Genomic DNA, 21,242 nt, shown 5'->3' on the forward strand with positions numbered 1-21,242 from the left:
CATTACCTCGAAAAAATTACGTTGATGAAAATGATGATGTTTTACAGAAATACAACCATGTTTCACATAACTTGAAAACATGCACGTTTTATTATGAGAATCACTTTCAGTTAGGTCACTGTAGCTATTGTTCTTTTAATAATAAATATTGGACTACCACCTGGCTAGCTGCTGCTTGTTTGAAAAAGGTCGACATGTTCAAAGGAGGTTTGGGATTGATAAAAAAAGCAGCTGTCCACACTACAGCTAATCTGCCTTTTTGTCAGCCTCGCTCTTTGCCTCCGAACTGAGCTCTTCTTCGTCCTTTTCAGATGAGCAACAGGTATATAAAAAGTATATCATAATTCCAAAACCACTCAAAAAGATGATAAAGACAAAGATTACCAAAATTGGTGCTTTGGTGTATATAGGCTGAAAATGAAGAAAGAGAGAGACATGGGAAAGAGAAAGACATACATTTTTCAGTCAGTTTTTTTCAATCCACCATTTAAAGTTCATATAAAATGAACTCTAAATTAATAATTTCTGTGATATTCTTCAAACAACATCCTTACCATCACATTCAGTTTGGTGTTGTACACAAACCTCTGGAATCGCTGAAATACTCCATTACCCCCTTGAGACTGAAACAAGAGGGTTTTGATTATTCATGCAGGATGATACAGTAAGATTAACTTTAAACTCAAAGTAGTAGCAAACTATGTGCCATACGAGACATGTAAAACATCAGTTACAAAAATGAATGTATACAGATTAATTTCAAATCATATTGTTATCCATTTCAGAATCAGACTTTGGTTTATTCGCCATGTAGGTTTACACAAATACGGAATTTACTGTGGCAGGAAGGTGCAAACAATAAACATATACGGATCTTAAATTAAAAGTAAAAAGTACAATAGTCTAACTAATCAATCTAAAAATTAAACAATTTAAACATTTGTATTATTCTACATGTTGGCATATATTACAGTTGCCTTACCTCGAAGCTACCATCCAACACACCATTAATAAATTGCACCAACTGCTCCTCTGTCTGTACTTCATCAGGTGGCAAAAAATATCCGTCATTTGACATGTTTAACATAATAATGGAAGGTATGGCCACTTCCCTGTCAACAGAAAAACATGGTCCTTTAAACATGATCTTGATATGGAGACTTAATAATCACAACATGAAATAAAAAATTACACCATCACAACCACAATTCTTGTAATTATGTGGGACATTGTCTATAAAAGGTGTCGGAAATATTTGTCTATGCTGACATGATCACATCAAACTGCTGCAGATAATTCAACAAAGTTGGTGTGGTACATTCATGATGATAAATGATATGCAGAGATTTAAATGGTTGAATTCATAGGTAATTTTTCAATCATGTTTCTATCATACATACCCCATGATGAGTCCATCAATGTAATCCTTCCCTTCCATATAACCAAACTGGAGTTCACTGGAAAGACAGTAGATATTAATGCATGCATAATTATGAAAATCCTTATTTGGACCTTTCTAAGAAAATATTTTTCAAGTTCTACATAAAATCAAACTAACCAGTTTAACATGAATTGTGTTTGGAAGGAAAGGGCAATTTATGCACAAAAATGGTCTTCCTTGGCAAATATGTGTTTGATAAATGTTGTCCAAAAAGTCTGATAGACCAGTAAACCAGTTTGTTAAGATAAGGACTGATATTGATAACAGTTTTTTTTTGTTACAATCAGTGTAAGGGTTTTTGATAGACTCACCTGCGGTAAAGCTCCTTGTATTCTGTAGACACTTTTTCCACCATTGTCTTGTAACTGGAAAATAATATATAGTTCCAAATCAATCTCTGTCTTTGCCTGTTAGCAACTACAATAACAACAACATGTACTGCATGAATAATGGATGATTAACTCATGTAGTGTAGATGCAGGGTTTTTTCCAAATACATTTAAACACTACTTAGAAACACTGTTGTATTCAACTTTTGTAGTCTAGTCAAGAATTGTAGTCTACTGGAATAAACAAATCCTGATACCGGATGCTATATTGTGAAAGTTTCTTCTCATCAACTAGAGCCAAAACCACCAGTTTGTCTGAAAAGAGAAAAAGGACAGAATCAGCAAAGCTATCATCTTCAGCTTAATAGACAAGCAAAATATAAAATGCTTAATTGATTTCTGATAAAACAAAACTATGGATTATGTTTTTCTTATAACTAATATATATTTCCTGTCCAATTCAAAGATACAGAAAGATCTATATCGAAAATAATTGTTAACAGAAGGCTAAGACTAAGTCAACATTTCAGTGTTGTCTCAAAATGCTAGGAGAATGGGCTAAAGTCATAACTAAAGAACAAATCCCTCTTAAAATGTACAGTACCTGAATCTCCCATTGCATACAAAGTATAAGTATCAATCTTCAGGTAATAAGGGAAACGCTCTCTATTTATCCAGGATGTGAGATCACCATCTCGGTCCACTGTTAGAAAAGCAAAAAAACATTTACTGGAAATGTTTACAAATGTTGAGAAGCATGTACAGTACAATCCTTTTCTACTATTTATGATGAAATGATAATTGACGGAATATTGTTAAGTAATATAGATTTCTCCCAACAGAGCAACAAATAACCTGCCCTGTTAACCTTTTATTCACATGCCAGACAGGCATCTTTATTTAATTTAAATATTCATAACACTTCTAGAATTTTAAGCATTGGGAAATCTGCATACTGTATCATAAGGGATGACATCCGCAGTGTGTTTGACGGCTTCTGTATGGCTTGGCTCAACTACAGCCATTGGGTTTTGGGTTCATTATACACAAACAAAAAAAGATGCTACTGTATGTCCTAAACAGCCTTTTAACAGCAGGCAGTGTAGGGTGTGTGTGTTTTATCTGCATTAGTTATCATCAGCATTGTACTGGGGGTTCTCTTACTGTCATAAGTATAGTATGTCCCCTCCTTGAACACAACAACAGCTGGAAGAGGATGAATGGTTACTCCCTGTCAGTAAAAAAAGCAGAGTAATTGATTTCATAAGCTAAACAAAGTTTAGATACATACAGTAGGCCAATATAGTGCTAACTAGATATTCGAAGGCAGCACTGAATTCTGTAAGACATCAACTCATTATTACATGAATTCCCTGGGGAGAACACAGGTTTAATACATCTTTTCAGTTTAAAATGTATTTAGGAGTTTCTGTATCTTGATACAACTGTATTTCTGACTTGAGCAGCTGCCCGCCGAATCATCCTTGCTCATGAAGTCTCTTGGGAGCGGGGTGGAGTAAGGGTGTGAGAGCGTTACAGAAAAATGGTCCTCCTGGCATCCAATCAGAGCCAAATGGAAGAATAATTCCACAAACAGCAAATCCAGATACAGAAGCGACTCATGAATACACTTTTAGATACAACAGAAAATCATATATTTTTTAAAAGGTTCAACAGAATGAAAATGGTAAAAGGTGGTTGGTTCACTAGATTGCTTACTCCTTAATGTGGGATTAGAGAGGAGGACAAGTGAGATTGACAGATTTAGAGGGACTACAGCAACGAAACAGATGGCAGACTCACTCAGGGTTAAACACCTATGTGGCGTTGCGTCATGCTAGGCTAGCTTACTAACTGCTAAACCTCACCTTAGGTAAAACATCCCTTGAGGCAGAGAAGAAGTATGTATGCACAATCAGCTCCTTGGCTGAAGAAACATAGTCTGTCTGAGAATCAAGAAAATACAGAGGCCTCAGAAACAGGTTATAGAAAATACTGTAATACACTAGCTAGGTAGGTATGCTTGGCAAGACACATCAACAGAACTGAATTTAAATTTACTGTGTGTGCATGTATGTGTGAGGGCTTGATTTTTGGAGTGAGACTCGCAGAGAGAGTGTGTATTACCTTTAAGAGGGAAGCCCCACCAATGTAGACAAAGAGAACAGTGTGTCTACTTAAAGCATGTTGAAACAACTGTGGGGTGGTTAGGGCCCTCACCAAAGGTCTAGAGCAAAGAAAAGGAAATTAATGGACAACAATGGTCAAACGAACTAACGCAGTAATCATTAGTTCGTTTGACCATAACATATCTGATACAAGTTTGCTTAAAAATATTATGGAAGAGAAAGATATTTGTAAAGAAGTGAAGCACCCTTAAATTAAAACTTAATTGATGGCCGCTACAATACCAAAGTAGTAATCTACAAACAATAACAGTTTACACTAAGTCCACTTTCAATGCAAGACATCACTCTTAAGTTATACCAACAGTCTTACCCAGATACTCTAGTAGCAAAATCAAGGATGCCATCTTTGGTTCTAGGGCCTCGATAGTTGTACTTCACATCATCTTTCAACCTAACAGAGAATAAAGAATATCAGTCAACAAACTCACAGGACAGAATGTTTGTGACAGCGTTAACCAATAAAGTACACAATTATTTATGAATTTCTAAACCTCATTTAAATGTATACTCTAGTTTACTGCTTGCTCTGCAGCCTTTGAAAACAGAGAACACACAACCTTAAAGATATGACAGGCCTGTGAACTACAGAACGGGAATTATTGCATATACTGATTATGTGGGACCTCAATTGACAATATGTGAGCGCTATCTTAGTTACTCAGAGCGTTAAAGTACAACGTTTTCACAGTATTACATTACAAAAATACTTACATCTTTATAGCTGGATAACCTCCCACTCTGAACTCCTTTGTAATACCTAAATGTAGAAATGTAGGTAGAAATAGAGTGGAACGATATTTCCAGGATGAAATTCCAAAAGGAGTGTTATTTTACCTTTCAAGATATATACATATGCACTACTAGCAAACCATTATTAACCATTGATTGATTTATGTAATTCATAGTACTTGTTAGATATAATCAAGTGCCGCATTTGTGGTGCATGACATGTTGAGACAATCCTTATTAGTGGCATGATGACTGGAATTCAAAAGCCAATCACAGATTCTAGGATCTGATAGCCATTTCTGGTGACTGTGGCATAGTTGCGCTTTTTATTTTGTGGGCCTCCTTGTGCACGTTTAAATTGGTTGAATTCTTGGTGATTCTTTGATGCACTGTATGTGCCACATACAGTTAGCCCCATTTTTGTTATTTTGGTTATGTACTCTAGCACTTAATTAACTTAAAGTACAAATATTTACAATACGATTGAAGTGCAGGCACAGCTGTTATCTGAGGGTTTTTAAAAACATTGGTAACATTGTTTAGAAATCAATTTTTTTATATAGTTCCCCTATTTTATTGCATTAAAGTGACTGTAAGTAACATTATGTTTAAAATTAAGTTGTGTGTCTTTTACATTTATGGACTACTAAAAGAATCAATTGAAGTCCTCTCTCTTTAAACCTCACTACTTTAGGGAGTTTGAATGCCTTTTAAAGCCTGGCAATGATACTGAAATTGCTAACTGTGCTTTACAAGTCTATCTGGAAGCATGGCTCAGCATATGTTGCACAAATCACATACACACTTGGAATAGGTAGACCATGACTGCTTTAGACTTGTAAATCTTTTGTAATCCTATTAGTGTGAATAGACTTCTTAGGAATAATGTTGACGAGTCAGTCTGGGATTGGTTGCCTTATTTTATAGTTACAACCAAGAGGCAAGCTACCTGAATATTTTATTTTATGATGAAATAGTGGTTTACAGAGAAGCTACAGAGGTGTGCTTACTTGTGTAAGAATATATAGGTGCTGGTCTACAGGGAACACAGTTCAGAAATCTCTGTACTTTTATATCAGTTCTATGGAACTGCTGCGAGATCTGCTGACTTTAGAGTTGAATTTGTAGCTATGGCTTCCTCAACAATTAGAATTCAATCATCCCAATGTCTTACCATTTACCAATATCAGTTTAACAATAAAATGGGATAGGCTGAAAAAGTGTCTTGTCCATAGACATACAACTTACATACAGACATGTAAATAAGGTATTTACTGATTTAGGGACTAGCAACCCCTAGACTAAAATATGTATATGTGTAGATGAGGCATGAAAACCAAGCTTCAGACAAAGGATACCTTACTTTGTATTAAGTAGGTATGTTTAGTTGGCCTTTGGGGAATTAAATCTAGATGTTCTCTATATTCATCCTAATGATGCCTGGATACTCACTGGTCTGTGTTGAGGCATCAGCTCTTCCCACATTGACCTCTGACCCCATACTTTTCAACTCTGCTGCAACTTCATGCCACACTGGGCTCAATTCTTTGCAGAATGTGCACCAAGGAGCATAGAACTGTCATGCACATATAAACACAGATAAATGCAGGTATAAAGCAATTAGAATCAATACATTAATAGATTTTAGACTGTGTTGATAGATTATCCCACTGTATTCACGTGCAAAACATTTTTCTAAACGAATTTTGCATAAATATATATTTATCTCAACTTTTCAAAAGTTTTTTTTACCTAGAAGGTTTTTAATTGTTTGTACATGACAAGTGTGATGGCTGTCATTGTGATGATTTTCACACGATAAATTAAGTTAATGTCAAGCATGTCTGCTTATCTGAACATTGCAGAATCGTTGTCGCTATATTGACAACTTTGTGAGATTGATGATCGAAAGACATACATAGATCTCTTGGTAAATGTAAATCCAGGCTTGATGGACAGTTTGCTGTAGGCCTACTAGCCATCACAATCAAACATATTTGTGAGAACACATCAACAAGGCTGTTTCACTGCTCGGTCTTAGCATAGTCCCTCATACCAGAAGTTTTTTTAATTGGTTTACCTTTTTGACCAATGGCAATACTGCTTAAATGCTATACTATTCTACAATCAGAATTTCAGATTATATTTCTTCAGTTAAATATATGCTGATGGTCTATATCATTATTCTGTATTATTCTTATGTCCAGGACAAATGTCCCAAGGGAGCAATAAAGTAAGGGACAAATAAAGTGGTCTTGAATCAAATTATAGCTTTTACTTCTGTGTAACCTGTCTGGAATACAATGCATGCATACTTTTATCAGCCATATATCTTCTCCTTTTGTTTCAGTAAACCTGCAAAATAAATGTAATTCAAGGTGATTGGGGCAAGGAGTCACAATTGAGACATACAGAACCTTACAATTATAAGTATATCTGGGAATCAACTTCACTAGAACGCATGGTTAGTGCACTGTGTCTAACCTTGTTAGTGTCCCGTTATTTAACATAGGCCTAGCAGGCTACTTTTGCCCGTTCTCAATAAACCTACTGGTATTTCATTATTGATTTCCAATGTAACCTATTAAAAAAGCAATTTGACAGAATTAGACAATTACTTACGTGTCGTCGAGCTCCACCACATAGCCTGACACCACACTTACAGTCAGCAAAACTGTAATTCAAAAGTGTTGGTCTTTATTTTAAATAAAATAAGCATTTTGTTGAAATCCTGTAGTAGATCGCGTCAGTTATGCTACATTTTGCCTATCAAGAATATAGCAAAAATAATTCCCTATGTGGACTAAAGTTAACATTTATTTACAAAATCATAAATAGATACATTTAGTTTGGTTATCATACCTGTACATATAACTTGGCACTTAATATATGCCATTTTGTTGTATGTCCAAAATTATGTATCAATTAGACAAACGCGTGGTTCTGACAGTGTCTCTATACTGTAGCAAACGGTGGTATTACCTACAAGGCTAGGCTTAACGTCAAAATAAAAGTCACACACAGGATCTTACTGGAGAGGAAACGGTTTATTTTGCTAATGGCTCAAAATAATATTTTGTGTATACTGAATGTCCTACCAGAATGGAGAATGTTTACAATGATAAATAAAAAGCGACAAATCTAAACCCTATGGATTTTACTAGGTTGATGATAGTCCTTAACCTAATGATGCCAGCTGGAAAATCTGTGACCAGACCACAGATCGAAAAATCGGAAGATTTCAAGTTACATGAATATTTGTATATGTAGGCTAATATAATATAAATATAAACATTGTGGCTGCTATAAGCAAGCTCACCGTTTTAATAAAATATTATAAAACTGAAAGGAGGATAGACAAACATTCATTGATCTTGTCTAAAAGTGCAGCCACTAACTATATTCAGAGAGCAAGTGATTGTAGTTCAATTACAAATTCTAACAATTCAATTCTACTATAAGCATGCAATACGGGAGATTGTTTAAACATTTTCTTATGGGTACTCACTGATCATTGGTAGCTACATACTAGTGCTTTTTCAATAATTTATTGAAGAAAACATATCCTTAGATTACTAGCTGATTAAAACCATTTCAGTTTTTGTGTACAAAAAGCAAGTCATGGCTATGTGAGAAAGAAAAACCTAAAATGCCATTCACAGTACATCTTTTTTTCAGTTGGTAGAGAGCAGGAGAGCCTTGCCATCAGATAGATTCCCAACATCCAATGAATCACCATCAAATACTGAAGGCGGGCTAGCGATGTAGCTGACTCTGAGACTGTCAGACACCTCTTTCTGTCCAGCAAGCCCACTTTGCTGTTGGTTGTGAATGGCCGTATCTGCAGAAATCTCAGTGGAGACTCGCCGGATGAATGGAAGTGAGCTGACGCTGGAGCCGTCTGCCTCACTCTCTGTCCAACAAGATTCCGTGTCAGAAACAGAGGAGAGTCGGCTTTTGCCCCAACGCCCATTGACACATGCCCCAACGCCCATGCCAACACCCAGGGAGCACTGGCTGGTGAGAGTGGGTCGCCGTGAGGAAGCGTTGCTGGAGCTGAAAGATGAGCGCAGTTCTTTCTCCCTGACACGCAGGAAGGACCGTAACAGTGGTACGTACAGTCCAATGGCGGCGCGGTACTTTGGGTGAGTGATGGCATAGATGATTGGATTGTGAATGGCTGAGGCCTTGGCGATCACAGCAGGGACTGAGTTCATGTAAGGGGTCAGCAGGTGGGCATACCCCGCAGTGGCGGTCAGTGCCACTACTGAGTAGGGTGACCAAGAAACTACAAAAAGCAATATAACCCCCAGCGCTACCTTGGCCATGCGCCACTCACTGCGAAGGCGCTCGTACGCCTTGTCACCACAGTCCATTCCTTGAACCTCGCGCCCAATTCGCCTGATGGCACGGAAGATGGCAAAGTAGCAGCCGCCTATCACGCCCAGAGGGATGAAGAAGACGAAAGTGAAGAGGAGGATGGTGTAGGCACGCACCGGTGCCGTGAAGGTCATGTAGTCCCAGCTGCAGGAGGTCTGGAGGCCCTCAGGCACATAGGCGCTCCAACCAAAGAAAGGCGGCAGACTCCAGCCCAGCGAGTACAGCCACACAGCCACCAGCACCAGAACAGCCCGCTTCCTACTCATCCCGCCGAGTGAGGCCAGCGGTTGGGTGATGGCCATGCATCGGTCGGCGGCGATGGCTGTCAGGGTCATCATGGAGCAGATGCCAAAGAGGCCACCACAAAAGGCATAGAGCTCGCAGGCACGCTCTCCAAAAACCCATCTGCGGTGTAGGCTGGCCACAAAAAACACTGGCGACTGGGTCAGGGACATGAGAAAGTCAGCTATGGCCAGGTTCACTACAAACAAGTTGCTGGGTGTGCGCAAGGTGCGGCTGCGACAGAAGACATAAATGACCAGGGCATTTCCCAGCACCCCTGTGATGCCCACCATGAGGATGACAGAGCCGATGATGTAGTGTGCGTGGTCTGGGACATCCACTGTAGGGAAAAGGTGAGGATGCTCAATGTGAGGCCCATGGGTAGGTTCGTGGAAGGGGAGGTGCAGATGTTTAGATGTCCTGGCAGAGAGATGCTGCTGATGGTCGGTAAAAACCTCAGTGCAGTTAGGCTCCCCTGGATGGCAAAAAATACCTTTCCTAGTTGAATGATGGTAACTCATCGTGTCTTTAAACAACAATTGACAAGAAATTACTCAATCCTAGAACATGGAGCTATTATTAAAGCTCTGGGTGATTTTTTTTCTTTTCTCTTTTTAATTTCAAAAGTAAAGAAAACTCCAGATGAAAATCTTTCCAGCAGTCAAGTATTTTGGTTTGCTCTACACTGAACCAAATGCATGAGCTCCTCTTTGCACATTAGCTATATACTGAACACTGATCAATGTGTTCCTGGGGTATTATTGACCGGGCCTCTGACTGTTCTAGTTCCAACCTCTGGGCACCAACATAAAAATCTCAGTGATGCTTAACAATGAACAGTTACTATTTCAACCCACTTTGGATTGCATATTTACCAAATCTATGACATTTTGTTAATGTGTAGGTTGTGATAATGGGTCAAGGAGTTTGATCAACTGTGAAGCTGATCAACGGGATTGTGGCATATATTTTCAATGGAAATGTGAATACAATGTCTATGAAATTAAAAACGACATTATTTTAAATACATTGTTTCTTTAATCCATGGCTTTAAGCCATTTGTATGTATTATAGCTTGTAGGTCAGACATTGCAAAGGGACAAATAAAATAAGATGTAGGTCAATCAAAAGAGATGTTCTACAGGTAATTAGATCTGTCATTAGTCCACCACAACAACTTTCAACCATTTGCAGTCAGACAGCACACAACTTTGTCCCTAAATAGAGAGCAATCGTTTGAGTGCTTTATGCATGTCTGATCAATACAGAAGCAGAGGATTATGTAGAGCAGGGCTAACTGGAATCCTTAACAAAGCTAGTTGAAATGACCTGTTACATTGCTCCAGTAGTAGTTCCAATCACTGACCTACAATCTAATTGACTAGTGACAGGATGTATCGGAAAGTATGTTACATGAGTCCCCCATGGTCTGACTTTCAACCAAAGTAGCTGAATGATGAGTGTCAGCTACCTGTCAATTCATGTAAGAACTATTGTGTCCTTATCACATCAAGGTTTGCTTCTTTAAAAAAAAACTAACTTTAATCTCCTTGCAGGGATTGCGTAGTGAGTTGCAGAGGTTTGGTTTGAAGCATGGTGGCCTTATATCCAGTTGGCCAATGCACTTGTACCACTTAGCTTACTAATTCAACAGAATGTGTTGTGTTTATGGAGTTAGTCACACAATAAAACAACATCTTTCTGAAGGAGCCGACTACAAACAAAATAGATGAAAGTTAGTTCACTTACATAACAAACCACTCTCTGTATATTCTCTAAATTAAGCCTTGAGGTGCCACGTTGGAATTACAGTCAATCATTTCAAGGTAAAAAATAAGGAATAAAATAAGGCATAAATTATATTTATTGATATAGATTAAATAAGAACACCTTCTGCGCTTACTTTTCCGTAGAACTGTTCACTCATGTTATACGCTGCCCTTTTGTAGGAACTCAACCACCGTTTCATAAGTGTAGCTCCCACCCAAGGGAAGTGCAGGTGCCAACAATCGCCTAAACAACCACTCATTGCAACCCCTTGACTTGTCACTCTTGTGTAGAAAAGTTGTGACATGCTATTTTCACTCATTGACTTGTCTTTCTCATTCAGCTAAAGGTCTGAAAAAGTCTTTAGTAAGAAAGTCATTCATTTCACATAGCCATAATCTTGTTTAGTAAGATGCCAGATCAAGGCACCTTCAGGTGACTGCTGCTCCAGTACTGGGGGGTTGTTCTGTAGTGTGGTACTTGCGCAGGTGGCGTACAAGTAGTTGTCGGTCCGGGCTGGAGTACTGGCACAGGTGGCAGGGGAAAGACTGGCCCGTGTGGTGACGACGGGCATGCAGGTCCAAGCTTTTCTTCTGAATGCTACAACGTGCGAGAAAGAGACAAAGTGTGATTAGACCTGTCAGGACACACATTACACACATTGTAACAAGAAATGGTTTTGATCAGCTCCACATTACATTAGGAACACAGGCAGAAATCACCAGTGGCTAACCAATGGTAAATAAGTGAATGGACAGTCTCGAAAGCTACCTGTCAATCTAGTTTCAATGTTAGCTAACTACGTTGAGAAGGGCAAGTTCCGACAATTACTATTTCCATTAGTAATATAATGCTTAAGGTGCCTCCAAAAAAACGACACCTCTGGTTTTGTTTATATTTAGTAACTGAGTATACAACTCCAGTGGTCAGCCTTCTGCACGAAAAAGAAAGCATGATGGTGTAGGCCGGGAATGTACAGCGACAGACAAAAGAAAAGAAAGAAAGCAAAGCAGTATGGGTTTTCAGTGACCTGATTGTATCCAGACTGAGTTGGAACCCTCAGATATTGTGTCCCTGAGCCCCCCCTCGCACCAGTGATGTATTGTCTACCCAGCAGCCTTTAAACAATGGACCCCCACTGGTATGTGTGTGTTACCTGCTGTAAGGGCAGTACTGGCAGTGGTAGGGCTTCTCCTGAGTATGTGTTCGAGAGTGTCTGAGTAGAGAACTGCTATCAATGGAAGCATACGGACACTGGGGGCATTTGTAGGGCTTCTCTCCTGTGGACAGATAAACAAGTTCAGCATGGAAACAAGACGCAAATCTTTTTATTTACTAATGACATTGTAGTCATTTAAACATCCAGACTGCACCTGACACTGCCTTTTTACACAGTTGCAAGCCACCAAATCTGGGTCAAATATATTAGATTTGTTTTAGAATATAACTGACATGTACAGTACATGGTGCATCTTTTGCATTGATGTGTGTAATTAGGTTACACCCTTGAGACTACGAAACTAACAGCTGTTCTAGAGCCTCAATAAATACTTATATATACATATATATTGTCGTTGAACGAATGTAGCTGACATACAGTATAGTATGTAATGTCAACAGATTGAGGTGTTTTGGATGCGTGTATGACCAGAAAGGCATGCAGAATGTGGTGATTAAAAAATGGATTAACAAAAGGACAGGAAATAGATCAGGAACTTCTATCCAATCAAACTGAAAAAAGCATCGAGGTCAATTTACTACAATCCAATCAAAGAAAGGGTGATCTTATTGGATGAGAACTTAAGAGCACATGTAGGCAAACAGCTACCTGTATGAACTCGTAGGTGTTGTACCAGGGAGGCCTTGAGGCGGGTACTGTACTGGCAGTGTGGGCACTCGAATGGTTTGTAGCCCTGATGGATTCCCATGTGGCGACGCATCGTAAGCTTTGTGGAGAACGTCCTGAGGATATACAGTCAGTGGTTAAACAATCAGAGATGCAACAGTAAGGTGTTCAGGAAAGGGGCATATCTCAGTTTTGGTATTTGTTCACCCAATATACATTTTACTATTTGAGATTAGTTACTCTGCAACAATATCTACATAGGTCAAGTCTTGAGGAAGAGGGAAGTACCGTTTGAGGTAGGCTGTGTTTAGGCCATATAGTGAGGCTTTTTTTAATAACATTAAAATATTTGGATTATTCAACTGATTTGTATAGTATTCATCAGGCTTTTTTATTCTAAGTCAAAATGAACAGGAAATAATGCAATACTGAAATTTGGTTGAGGCCTCGCTCTCAGATGATCTTGACAAATGCCAAATAGGCTAGAATGTGCAAATATAAGATAGAGAAAAATACAATTATTTTAGTTCTTTCAACAAAGCTATTGCAAATCCAAAGTTTATATAGAATATCTCACTGACTGTCAATGTTGCTGGATGCTGGTGCTGTCGGGACTAAAAAGCCAATGACAAGCATAACATTTCCAATTGGCAGGATATAGACGCAAACCTATGGCAAAGCAATGCACGACAGCATATACTGTATGGACTAAGGTCAAATACATATTTGACAGAAGACTGCAGAGGAAAGCTTTACCATATTGTAAAACAGAATGTACCTATCACAGAGGGCACAGCAAAACCCTTTACTCTTTGTTGACTGTTCTTCTTTTCGTGGCATATTCTTTTCTTCCCCCTCTGCATTCTTCTTCCCCCTGGTCAGCTTCATCTTAGTTTTTCTTAAGTGAGAAGACTTCTCAGACCTAGCCCCTTCAGCCAAGTCCTCAAGATAAGTGATTTCACGATGCATGTATGTCTTTGAGTTACATCTGTTAAATTAGGAAATGACATTAAGAAACATATAATGCATGGTTTGAATTGCATCCACATACTTAATTCACTTTCATCTGAATAAAATACATGGCCTTGATCACAGGTAAATTCATCAATTTTGGTCAACTTGTGTATGTACCTTTCCAAATTGGAAATATTTTTGTTATAATGTAAAAATCAGAGTTCACCTATCCTCTATCAAAGCACTCAACACACTAACAAGTGTGTACCAACATAGGTAACATAAAAAATTATGTTGCAACAGACACCTACAGCCAGTTTCCCACACATGGAATAAGCGAAGTCCTAAACTAAGAGAACATTTCAATGATCTCTATTGAAAACCGTTTTTAGTCTAGGACTATAGGCTTATTCCATGTCTGGGAAACTAAGCCCTAGAGTTTACAAAGAAGCCACAGAATTCCCACACTAATTTAAAGCAAGGAATCAACCTACTCATCTGAGACATCCATCTTATTGTCCACGATGCTCTTATGCTTTAAGACAATGTGTTTGTGTAGCCTTTCCCAGGACCTACCTGAGAGACGGAGGAAACAATGGAGTCACATAATAAAAAGTTGTTTAATTAGGTCTGGGTTTTGCCTAATTCACACTCACCACTGTAGTCACAATGCAGGCACATGAAGCATCCTTGACTGCTTTGGATTTGACTGTGCTTCTGTTTGTGGGCATCACGAGATTGAATGCTTCGGAACGTCTGGGAACAGATCTGGCAACTGTAGGGCCTGGAACGCCTCTCCCACCATCTCCTCCTCCTCCCATGACCCCTCCGGTGGAGCTCCATCTCCCACCATCTGCTCCGCCTCCACCTACACCACAGACACTTGAAGCCCTTGTCTCCTTTAGGGGACTTCTGGTGGACCTTAATCAAACGTTTGGAGGTCAGTCTTGCATTGCAAAAAATGCATGAAAGTGGTTTCCCCCTGCCTGACCTCCACTGCTTGGGGAGCAGATGCTGTAGTGGGGGCTTCTTAGGAATCTTATCATCCTGAGAGGAGCTCTCTTGACAGACTGGGATTGAGGACAGCTTTGTGTTTAGGGTCTCTGTTTGGCTTGGAAGGGTCTTGGCTGTAGAGATACGACACAGTCCTAGGGTCCTTAGGTGAGCCGACTGGGCCATTTCCTCATCCTGGCTCCCGGTGTCATTCACTACTGAGCCTATTGGACAGGACAGATTGACAGAGGCATCGCCCTCCAATTCAAACATGCAGTCCTTGTCATCTTCATCCTTATCCTGTTGTTCCTCAACAAACAGAGTGCTTACCTGTGAAAAGCAAAGAGTTGGATCAATTGATTCTGCCTGATAAGAAAAATGAATATTGGTGGTTATATATTAAGTTACATTGGTCTATAACTTTGTACATTGTTTATCACAACTTCAGGGCACCTTCTATTTAGCCTCAGCTTCACAGTATGCAAGTCCTTCTTAAGGACAAAACATAAATGTGTCCCTCATCAACAGCTCAATGACATAGCTTAGTGGTAAACCGTTTAAATTGTTCATTAAAACACATTTAAGTATGGGAACACATTGGCAAAACTGTTTCTGCATTTTTCTAATATTCTTTCGACACATCTAAGGAAATCTGACGGAATATAATTTAGGATGTTCAAGAGTGTCTCTATATCCGCAAGTAATGTGCTCTGCAAGTCAGGAAATATGGATTGATGACAGACACACTGAGTTATAACAAATCTGTATGAAGTCAAACAAATGTGTGTTGTCCATTTCTACCTGCACTGCTGGTAGTTCAGTGGAATTGGTAATGTGTTGCAATGTGGGGCAGCTACACCATCTTATCATTTTTGTGAGGACATTTCTCTTTTACCTCACAAGTCTGTGCAACATGTAGGCTTCCATCTGAGTTGGAGTCAAGTCCCATGTCACATGACCGTGGGCTTATGTTTGGCAGCATGTCATACATTGGCAGGAGAAAGGAAATGCGATCCAATCCCATATGATTAATATGGTTGACACCATCCTTGGAAGAAGGATGCAGATCATCTTCTAAGTTGAAGGGAGAGCCATTTTGATCAATGTCACTGTCCTCTCCATCAACCCCTATTCCAACATCCACACGAAGATTCTCCCCTTCATCCTTTTTCATACATGAGAGAACGGTGCAAGTGGAGGCTCCCAATTCATGTCCATCCAAAAAGTGCGCGTTAATATTGGCTTTCAGACCAGTACTGAACTGACACACTCGACAGCGGTAGACTTCTACCAAGAAGGCTTCCAGTAAAACTTGATCTTCCATCCCCTTGACAGTCCCACAGTATAGACTGGAGGTGACATTCTCTTCTAAAAGACGCAAAGACACGGGTCTTATTTCCTGATAGTCATCTTTAACTGGACTCATTTTGTAAGACAGAATTAAAAGGCACTTAACCCTAACCCTAACATTTGCAAGCTATCTAAAGCTGCTCGCACAAGGACTAAATAATATCTGAAGCTGCATCAACTGCATCCTGACATAGCCTACAAAACAATTAATCACGTATTGCTAACTACTGTAGATGCGTTTTTAGCTCGACGCTACAGTACTAGCGTACAGTCAGTAGCCAGATATAGCAACTAACATAACGTTAGAACTAGCTAGTATACACACTATCGCATGGTTAGATCTAGCTATAGAAAGGTTAACTTGATGAGTAACGTAAGGCTATTCATCCGCATCGTTTGCAACTAGCAACCCGCTCACACAGAATAATACATCTTTTTAATACATCTTAATAAATAGAAAACAAGTTAGACAAGAGCTAACTAGATTGCTAGCTAGCAAGTTACCGCCCCCACATTTTGAACGTCACAGTAGACAGCAAACTTCTTCTTCTGTGGGTTGAGTAAACATTTTCACCAACGAGGTGAATCGCCACCACCTAGCGGTACTGTACGTTAGGCTATAATGCTATGCTTTCTGTCTATGACATTCTATAGTTTCACTGAATTATATTTGCCTATGTGTAATGGATGGTGTATGTGTTGTTGTATAATCTCAATGTGTATGACCCTCAGTGCCCACCATGATATAGCTGTAACAAGTACAAGTAGAAACTGAATTTAAGTTGTTTTAAATGTGTTTTTTGTAGCGTGCCTTTATTTCGAAAAGTCTCGTCAATTCGAACCCGGACGTACTCTCGGTTAGTGTTGCTACAAACAGAGGTGGACATGTTTACAGGATTTTGCAGCTTTTGAAGTGAGATGGAAGTTGCTCAATTAAATGAGATTTTCAAGGAAGAACCCGTGTTCCATGTAAGTAACTTTCAGTAATTCAGTGTAATTTAGGACGAGGCAACCTGCATGTGACATACTAGCCTAACTGTGTTGCTAGATGACTGTGGAATATATGGTGTGAAAACACATACGAACATACAATTATGATTTAGTGCTGAAAGGACATGCAATGGATGTACATTGCTGCTCACTACTAACCACCTAAATATAATATTATAGCGTTGCTACTTCGCTTCGATGACTGCCCATTCTTCTGGGAATCCTCTCCTATGTTACAACCTTCAAGCGGAATTTGCCCGTTAGCCAGCAGAGCATTGGTGTGAGGTCGGTCACTCAGTGAGAGTAAGAAAGAGTTGACCAAACGAATAAATGTAGGCCTGACACCTAGATAAGACCCATGTATACTTCTTGGATATGTGCAACAGTTTTTTTCATATTCAAAATAATGCATTTGGATTATTTTACTACTTGTAGGACATTGATGAATCCAAGTACAATGAGTCCAGAGGTGGAAATGATGGAGGCCAAAAAGTGTGTGCTATCCTCAAGAATCTGTCTGTGAGGCTAACAGACTGCAGGAAACTGCTGGGATCAAAAGACTGTATCTTTCTTGGTAAGAGTTTGTGTAAGGAAGATACACTTCTGTGTTAGAATCTTCTGTGTTTTTTGTGCCACTGCTTTTCTGAAGCATTGTTGAATTAACATAAGTTTTATTTCTTATTCTTACAGGACAGCGGCACAGCTACCGTTCTACGAGACAAAACCATTCTTCATCACGAGAAGGGAAGAAGGCCCATGTTTGCTCAGAATGTGGGAGGAAGTTCTATTCACTGTCATACCTGGAAATGCATCAGCATGTACACAGAGGAGTAAAACCTAATCACTGTGCTGACTGTGGAAAGGGTTTTACTTCAATGTCTGGATTAGTGTTACATCAGCGTGTACATTCTAGAGAGAAATCCCATACCTGTTCTTACTGCAAGAAGACATTCTTTCTGCTAAGAGAATTGAAAACACACCAATGGGCACACACTGTAGGTCAACCATATCACTGCTCAGACTGTGGATTGGGTTTTAGTAAACTGAAGGATTTAAGCATGCACCTACCCAAACATAGTGTTGAGAAACCTTATCATTGTGAAGATTGTGGAAAAAACTTTACCACCCAGCAGGGATTAACCACTCACCAAAGGATACACAGCGGAGAGAAGCCTTACCATTGCACAGAGTGTGAAAAGGCTTTTGCGTCATCGTCGGAACTGTATAGTCACCAAAGGACACATTCCAAGGAAAAATCTTTCCAGTGCACCGACTGTGGAAAGTTATTCAAGTCAGCAGCTGGGCTGAAAACTCATCTGGTAATGCATAGAGAAGATAGACCTTACCAGTGTTCTGATTGTGGGATAGGTTTCAGGAGAATGTCTGGTCTGAAACTTCATTGGAGAACGCACACTGGTGAGAAACCTTATACGTGTCAAGATTGTGGTAAGAAGTTTGCTCAACGCCCACATTTAAAAGCACACCAGGTAACACACACTGGAGAGAGGCCATTTTGTTGTACTGATTGTGGCAAGGGCTTCACTCAGTCATCTCATCTAAGAAGCCATCAGAAGTTGTATCATAATGGAGAAAAACCCTTTAGCTGCACAGACTGCGGAAAAAGCTTCACAATTGCCCATTACTTGAAAATACATCGATTATCACATACGAAAGAGAAACTGTACCATTGCTCTTACTGTGAAAAGATGTTTTCTTATCACAATGCCCTGAGAGCACATGAACGCAGACACACCGGAGAGAAGCCTTACAGTTGCAACATTTGTGGCGATAGTTTCCGAACATCGGGAGCCTTGTTGGTACACACACGTGGACACACAGGAGAAAAACCCTACTGCTGCATTACCTGCGGAAAGTCGTACACCAATGGACGCGCCCTACAATTGCATGAGATGAACCACACTGGAGAGAGACCGTTTGCCTGCCATTGTGGCAAAGCTTTCAAGTCACGGCCTGAGCTTGGTCAGCATAAGAAACGACATAAGCCTAACACTTTAGAATGAGAAAAGGTATCCAACAGAAAGACCAATGACTTATCTGGGAACACCTGGGGAAAATAAGGAATCACAACTATGTCTCCCTCTTGATATTGTTGGTGGGTTTTCATCACATGCTTTTGGTAGAAAACGTACTGACTAAAATGTACTGTATGTATTCATTAAGGGTTTTTACTGTTGAGTAACTGCTAAACGGATATATATACATACACACTACCGGTCAAAAGTTTTAGAACACCTCAATTTTTCCAGTTTTTATTGAAATGTACATAGTTTCATGTCCCAATGTACGCTGAAATATGTAAAATGTAATCTGAAATCGCAGATATAACAGTTGAACACACTCGTGGCATTCTTTCTACAATGGAAATCAAATATTGTTCGGAAAGTTCTTCCCAACACTGTTGCAGAAGTTCCCACAAATGTGTTGCACTTGTAGGTTGCTTTGCACCTGTCCAGTTCATCCCAAACCAGCTTGATGGGGTTTAAGTCTGGAGACTGTGCTGGCCATTCCATGATTTGAAGCCTACCCTCTTGTTCTTTTCTTCTAAGGTAGTTCTGACATAGCCTGGAGGTATGTTTTGGGTCATTATCTTGCTGTAGGATGAACCCCTGAACGACTAGGCGTATACCAGAGGGTATTGCATGGCGCTGCAAAATGCTGTGGTAGCAGTTTTGGTTCAGGGTGCCCCTCACTCTGTGGAAGTTGCCGACTGGATCCAGCAAAAGAGCCCCCAAACCATCACTTTCAACCATCAACTGAGACTTGCGTACTTCGACCAGTGTTAAGCTGAGCTTGAAGCTGTTGTCCTGTGACCTGCCTATCACGCAAGCTGTTGACTCTCAGAAACTTCTGATTCTGTTGTGGCTTTGGGTCTGCTAGACCTCTTCGTGTCAGAGTTTCCTCCAGTTTCCAAGTGCCTTTTGATGGGTTACTCACTGACACCTTGGCTTTCTTTGCAATTTATATCTAAAGTAAAGACCTACACTTTTAAGGGTTATAATGGTCTGTCTGTCTTCCTTTGTGAATTGAAAAAACTAAAAAAATATTTTTAACCTCTGGCAGTTTACCTCTTACCTTTGTACCATTTCAGGTTATTCACTGGACTTGAACTGCTTAAATATCAATAAAAATTCACTGGTATAGCATAATAAATATTTTAAACTACATCTTAATAAATAGCAAACAAACTAGACTAGAGCTAGCATAACTACATTGCTAGTTAGCAAGTTACCGCCCCCAGATGTTGAACGTCAAAGTAGTTCTTCTGTGGGTTAAGTAAACATACTTCAACCAACGAGGTGTATAGCCACCACCTAGCGGTACTGTCCGTTAGGCTATTCTAATGCTGCTTTCTGTCTATGACATTCTATAGAGTTTTACTGAATTATATTAGCCTTTGTGTGATCGATGTTGTATGTGTTGTTGTATAATCTCAATGTGTATGGCTCTCAGTGCCCACCATGATATAGCTGTAACAAGCACAAGTAGAAACTGAATTTAAATTGGTTTAAAAGTTTTTTGTATCGTGCCTTTATTTTGAAAAGTGTCAATTCGAACCAGGTGTTGCACCGTAAGCTGTGACCCATCAGAAACTGTCCGCGGCTGCACATCGTCTGCACGTGCGTGTACAATATTTAGAAGTTTAACTCCTTTATTAATCAGTTACAGTGGAGTCACCTATTCTGACAACTTACCCAATGTTCTGGTCCATTAAATGTTTAGTTTTTTCTTTACAGTAGAATATGATTATTTAAAATGTTAAATGTAGATCTAGTATAAGGTTTTAGTAGGCCTAGGTTATTACAAATGTAACTCGTGCATGCAGTCTCAAAGAAATACATGTTTAGAAACATTTCAGAGAAAATGTACCCTAATATTTAATTTACTTTCAGATAAACATATGTTACTACCGCGAATAATCATGCGGTCACAGTTTCTGATGGGTCACAGCTTTCGGAGCAACACCGGAAGTA

The 21,242-nt window shown here is 39.4% G+C and overlaps 4 protein-coding genes across 5 annotated transcripts; 1 reads left to right on the forward strand and 3 right to left on the reverse strand.

Annotated features, from left to right (window-relative positions):
* Positions 1–39: 39 nt before the first annotated feature.
* On the reverse strand, positions 40–7,688 carry LOC134036412 (protein disulfide-isomerase TMX3-like). The gene is made up of 16 exons (XM_062481354.1): positions 7,551–7,688; positions 7,311–7,362; positions 7,004–7,043; positions 6,141–6,264; positions 4,671–4,716; positions 4,270–4,350; positions 3,898–3,997; positions 3,639–3,716; positions 2,935–3,001; positions 2,375–2,473; positions 2,028–2,085; positions 1,753–1,806; positions 1,401–1,457; positions 983–1,112; positions 555–623; positions 40–411 (listed from the first exon to the last, which is right to left on the reverse strand). The coding sequence occupies exons 1-16, from the start codon at positions 7,582–7,584 to the stop codon at positions 247–249; spliced, it is 1,254 nt and encodes a 417-aa protein (XP_062337338.1). The 5' UTR covers positions 7,585–7,688; the 3' UTR covers positions 40–246.
* Positions 7,689–7,709: 21 nt separating this feature from the next.
* On the reverse strand, positions 7,710–10,171 carry opn4.1 (opsin 4.1). Its single transcript, XM_062481352.1, has one exon. The coding sequence runs from the start codon at positions 9,869–9,871 to the stop codon at positions 8,363–8,365; it is 1,509 nt and encodes a 502-aa protein (XP_062337336.1). The 5' UTR covers positions 9,872–10,171; the 3' UTR covers positions 7,710–8,362.
* A 128-nt stretch (positions 10,172–10,299) lies between these two features.
* On the reverse strand, positions 10,300–16,861 carry si:dkey-154p10.3 (zinc finger protein ZFP2). Of its 2 annotated transcripts, XM_062481351.1 has the most exons (8): positions 16,774–16,861; positions 15,806–16,278; positions 14,574–15,240; positions 14,412–14,493; positions 13,742–13,951; positions 12,946–13,079; positions 12,274–12,397; positions 10,300–11,717 (listed from the first exon to the last, which is right to left on the reverse strand). In XM_062481351.1, the coding sequence occupies exons 2-8, from the start codon at positions 16,232–16,234 to the stop codon at positions 11,549–11,551; spliced, it is 1,815 nt and encodes a 604-aa protein (XP_062337335.1). In that variant the 5' UTR covers positions 16,235–16,278; positions 16,774–16,861; the 3' UTR covers positions 10,300–11,548. The 2 variants fall into 2 exon arrangements, with proteins under 2 accessions (XP_062337335.1, XP_062337334.1); XM_062481350.1 differs by having other exon boundaries at positions 15,806–16,814.
* Positions 16,862–17,097: 236 nt separating this feature from the next.
* On the forward strand, positions 17,098–19,803 carry LOC134036785 (zinc finger protein OZF-like). The gene is made up of 3 exons (XM_062481869.1): positions 17,098–17,229; positions 17,686–17,824; positions 17,941–19,803. Exons 1-3 carry the CDS (start codon positions 17,179–17,181, stop codon positions 19,269–19,271), a joined length of 1,521 nt encoding a protein of 506 aa, XP_062337853.1. The 5' UTR covers positions 17,098–17,178; the 3' UTR covers positions 19,272–19,803.
* The last annotated feature ends 1,439 nt before the right edge of the window (positions 19,804–21,242 follow it).

The sequence above is a fragment of the Osmerus eperlanus genome, chromosome 16 (assembly GCF_963692335.1).
Source record: "Osmerus eperlanus chromosome 16, fOsmEpe2.1, whole genome shotgun sequence".
In the NCBI taxonomy this organism is placed as follows: domain Eukaryota; kingdom Metazoa; phylum Chordata; class Actinopteri; order Osmeriformes; family Osmeridae; genus Osmerus; species Osmerus eperlanus.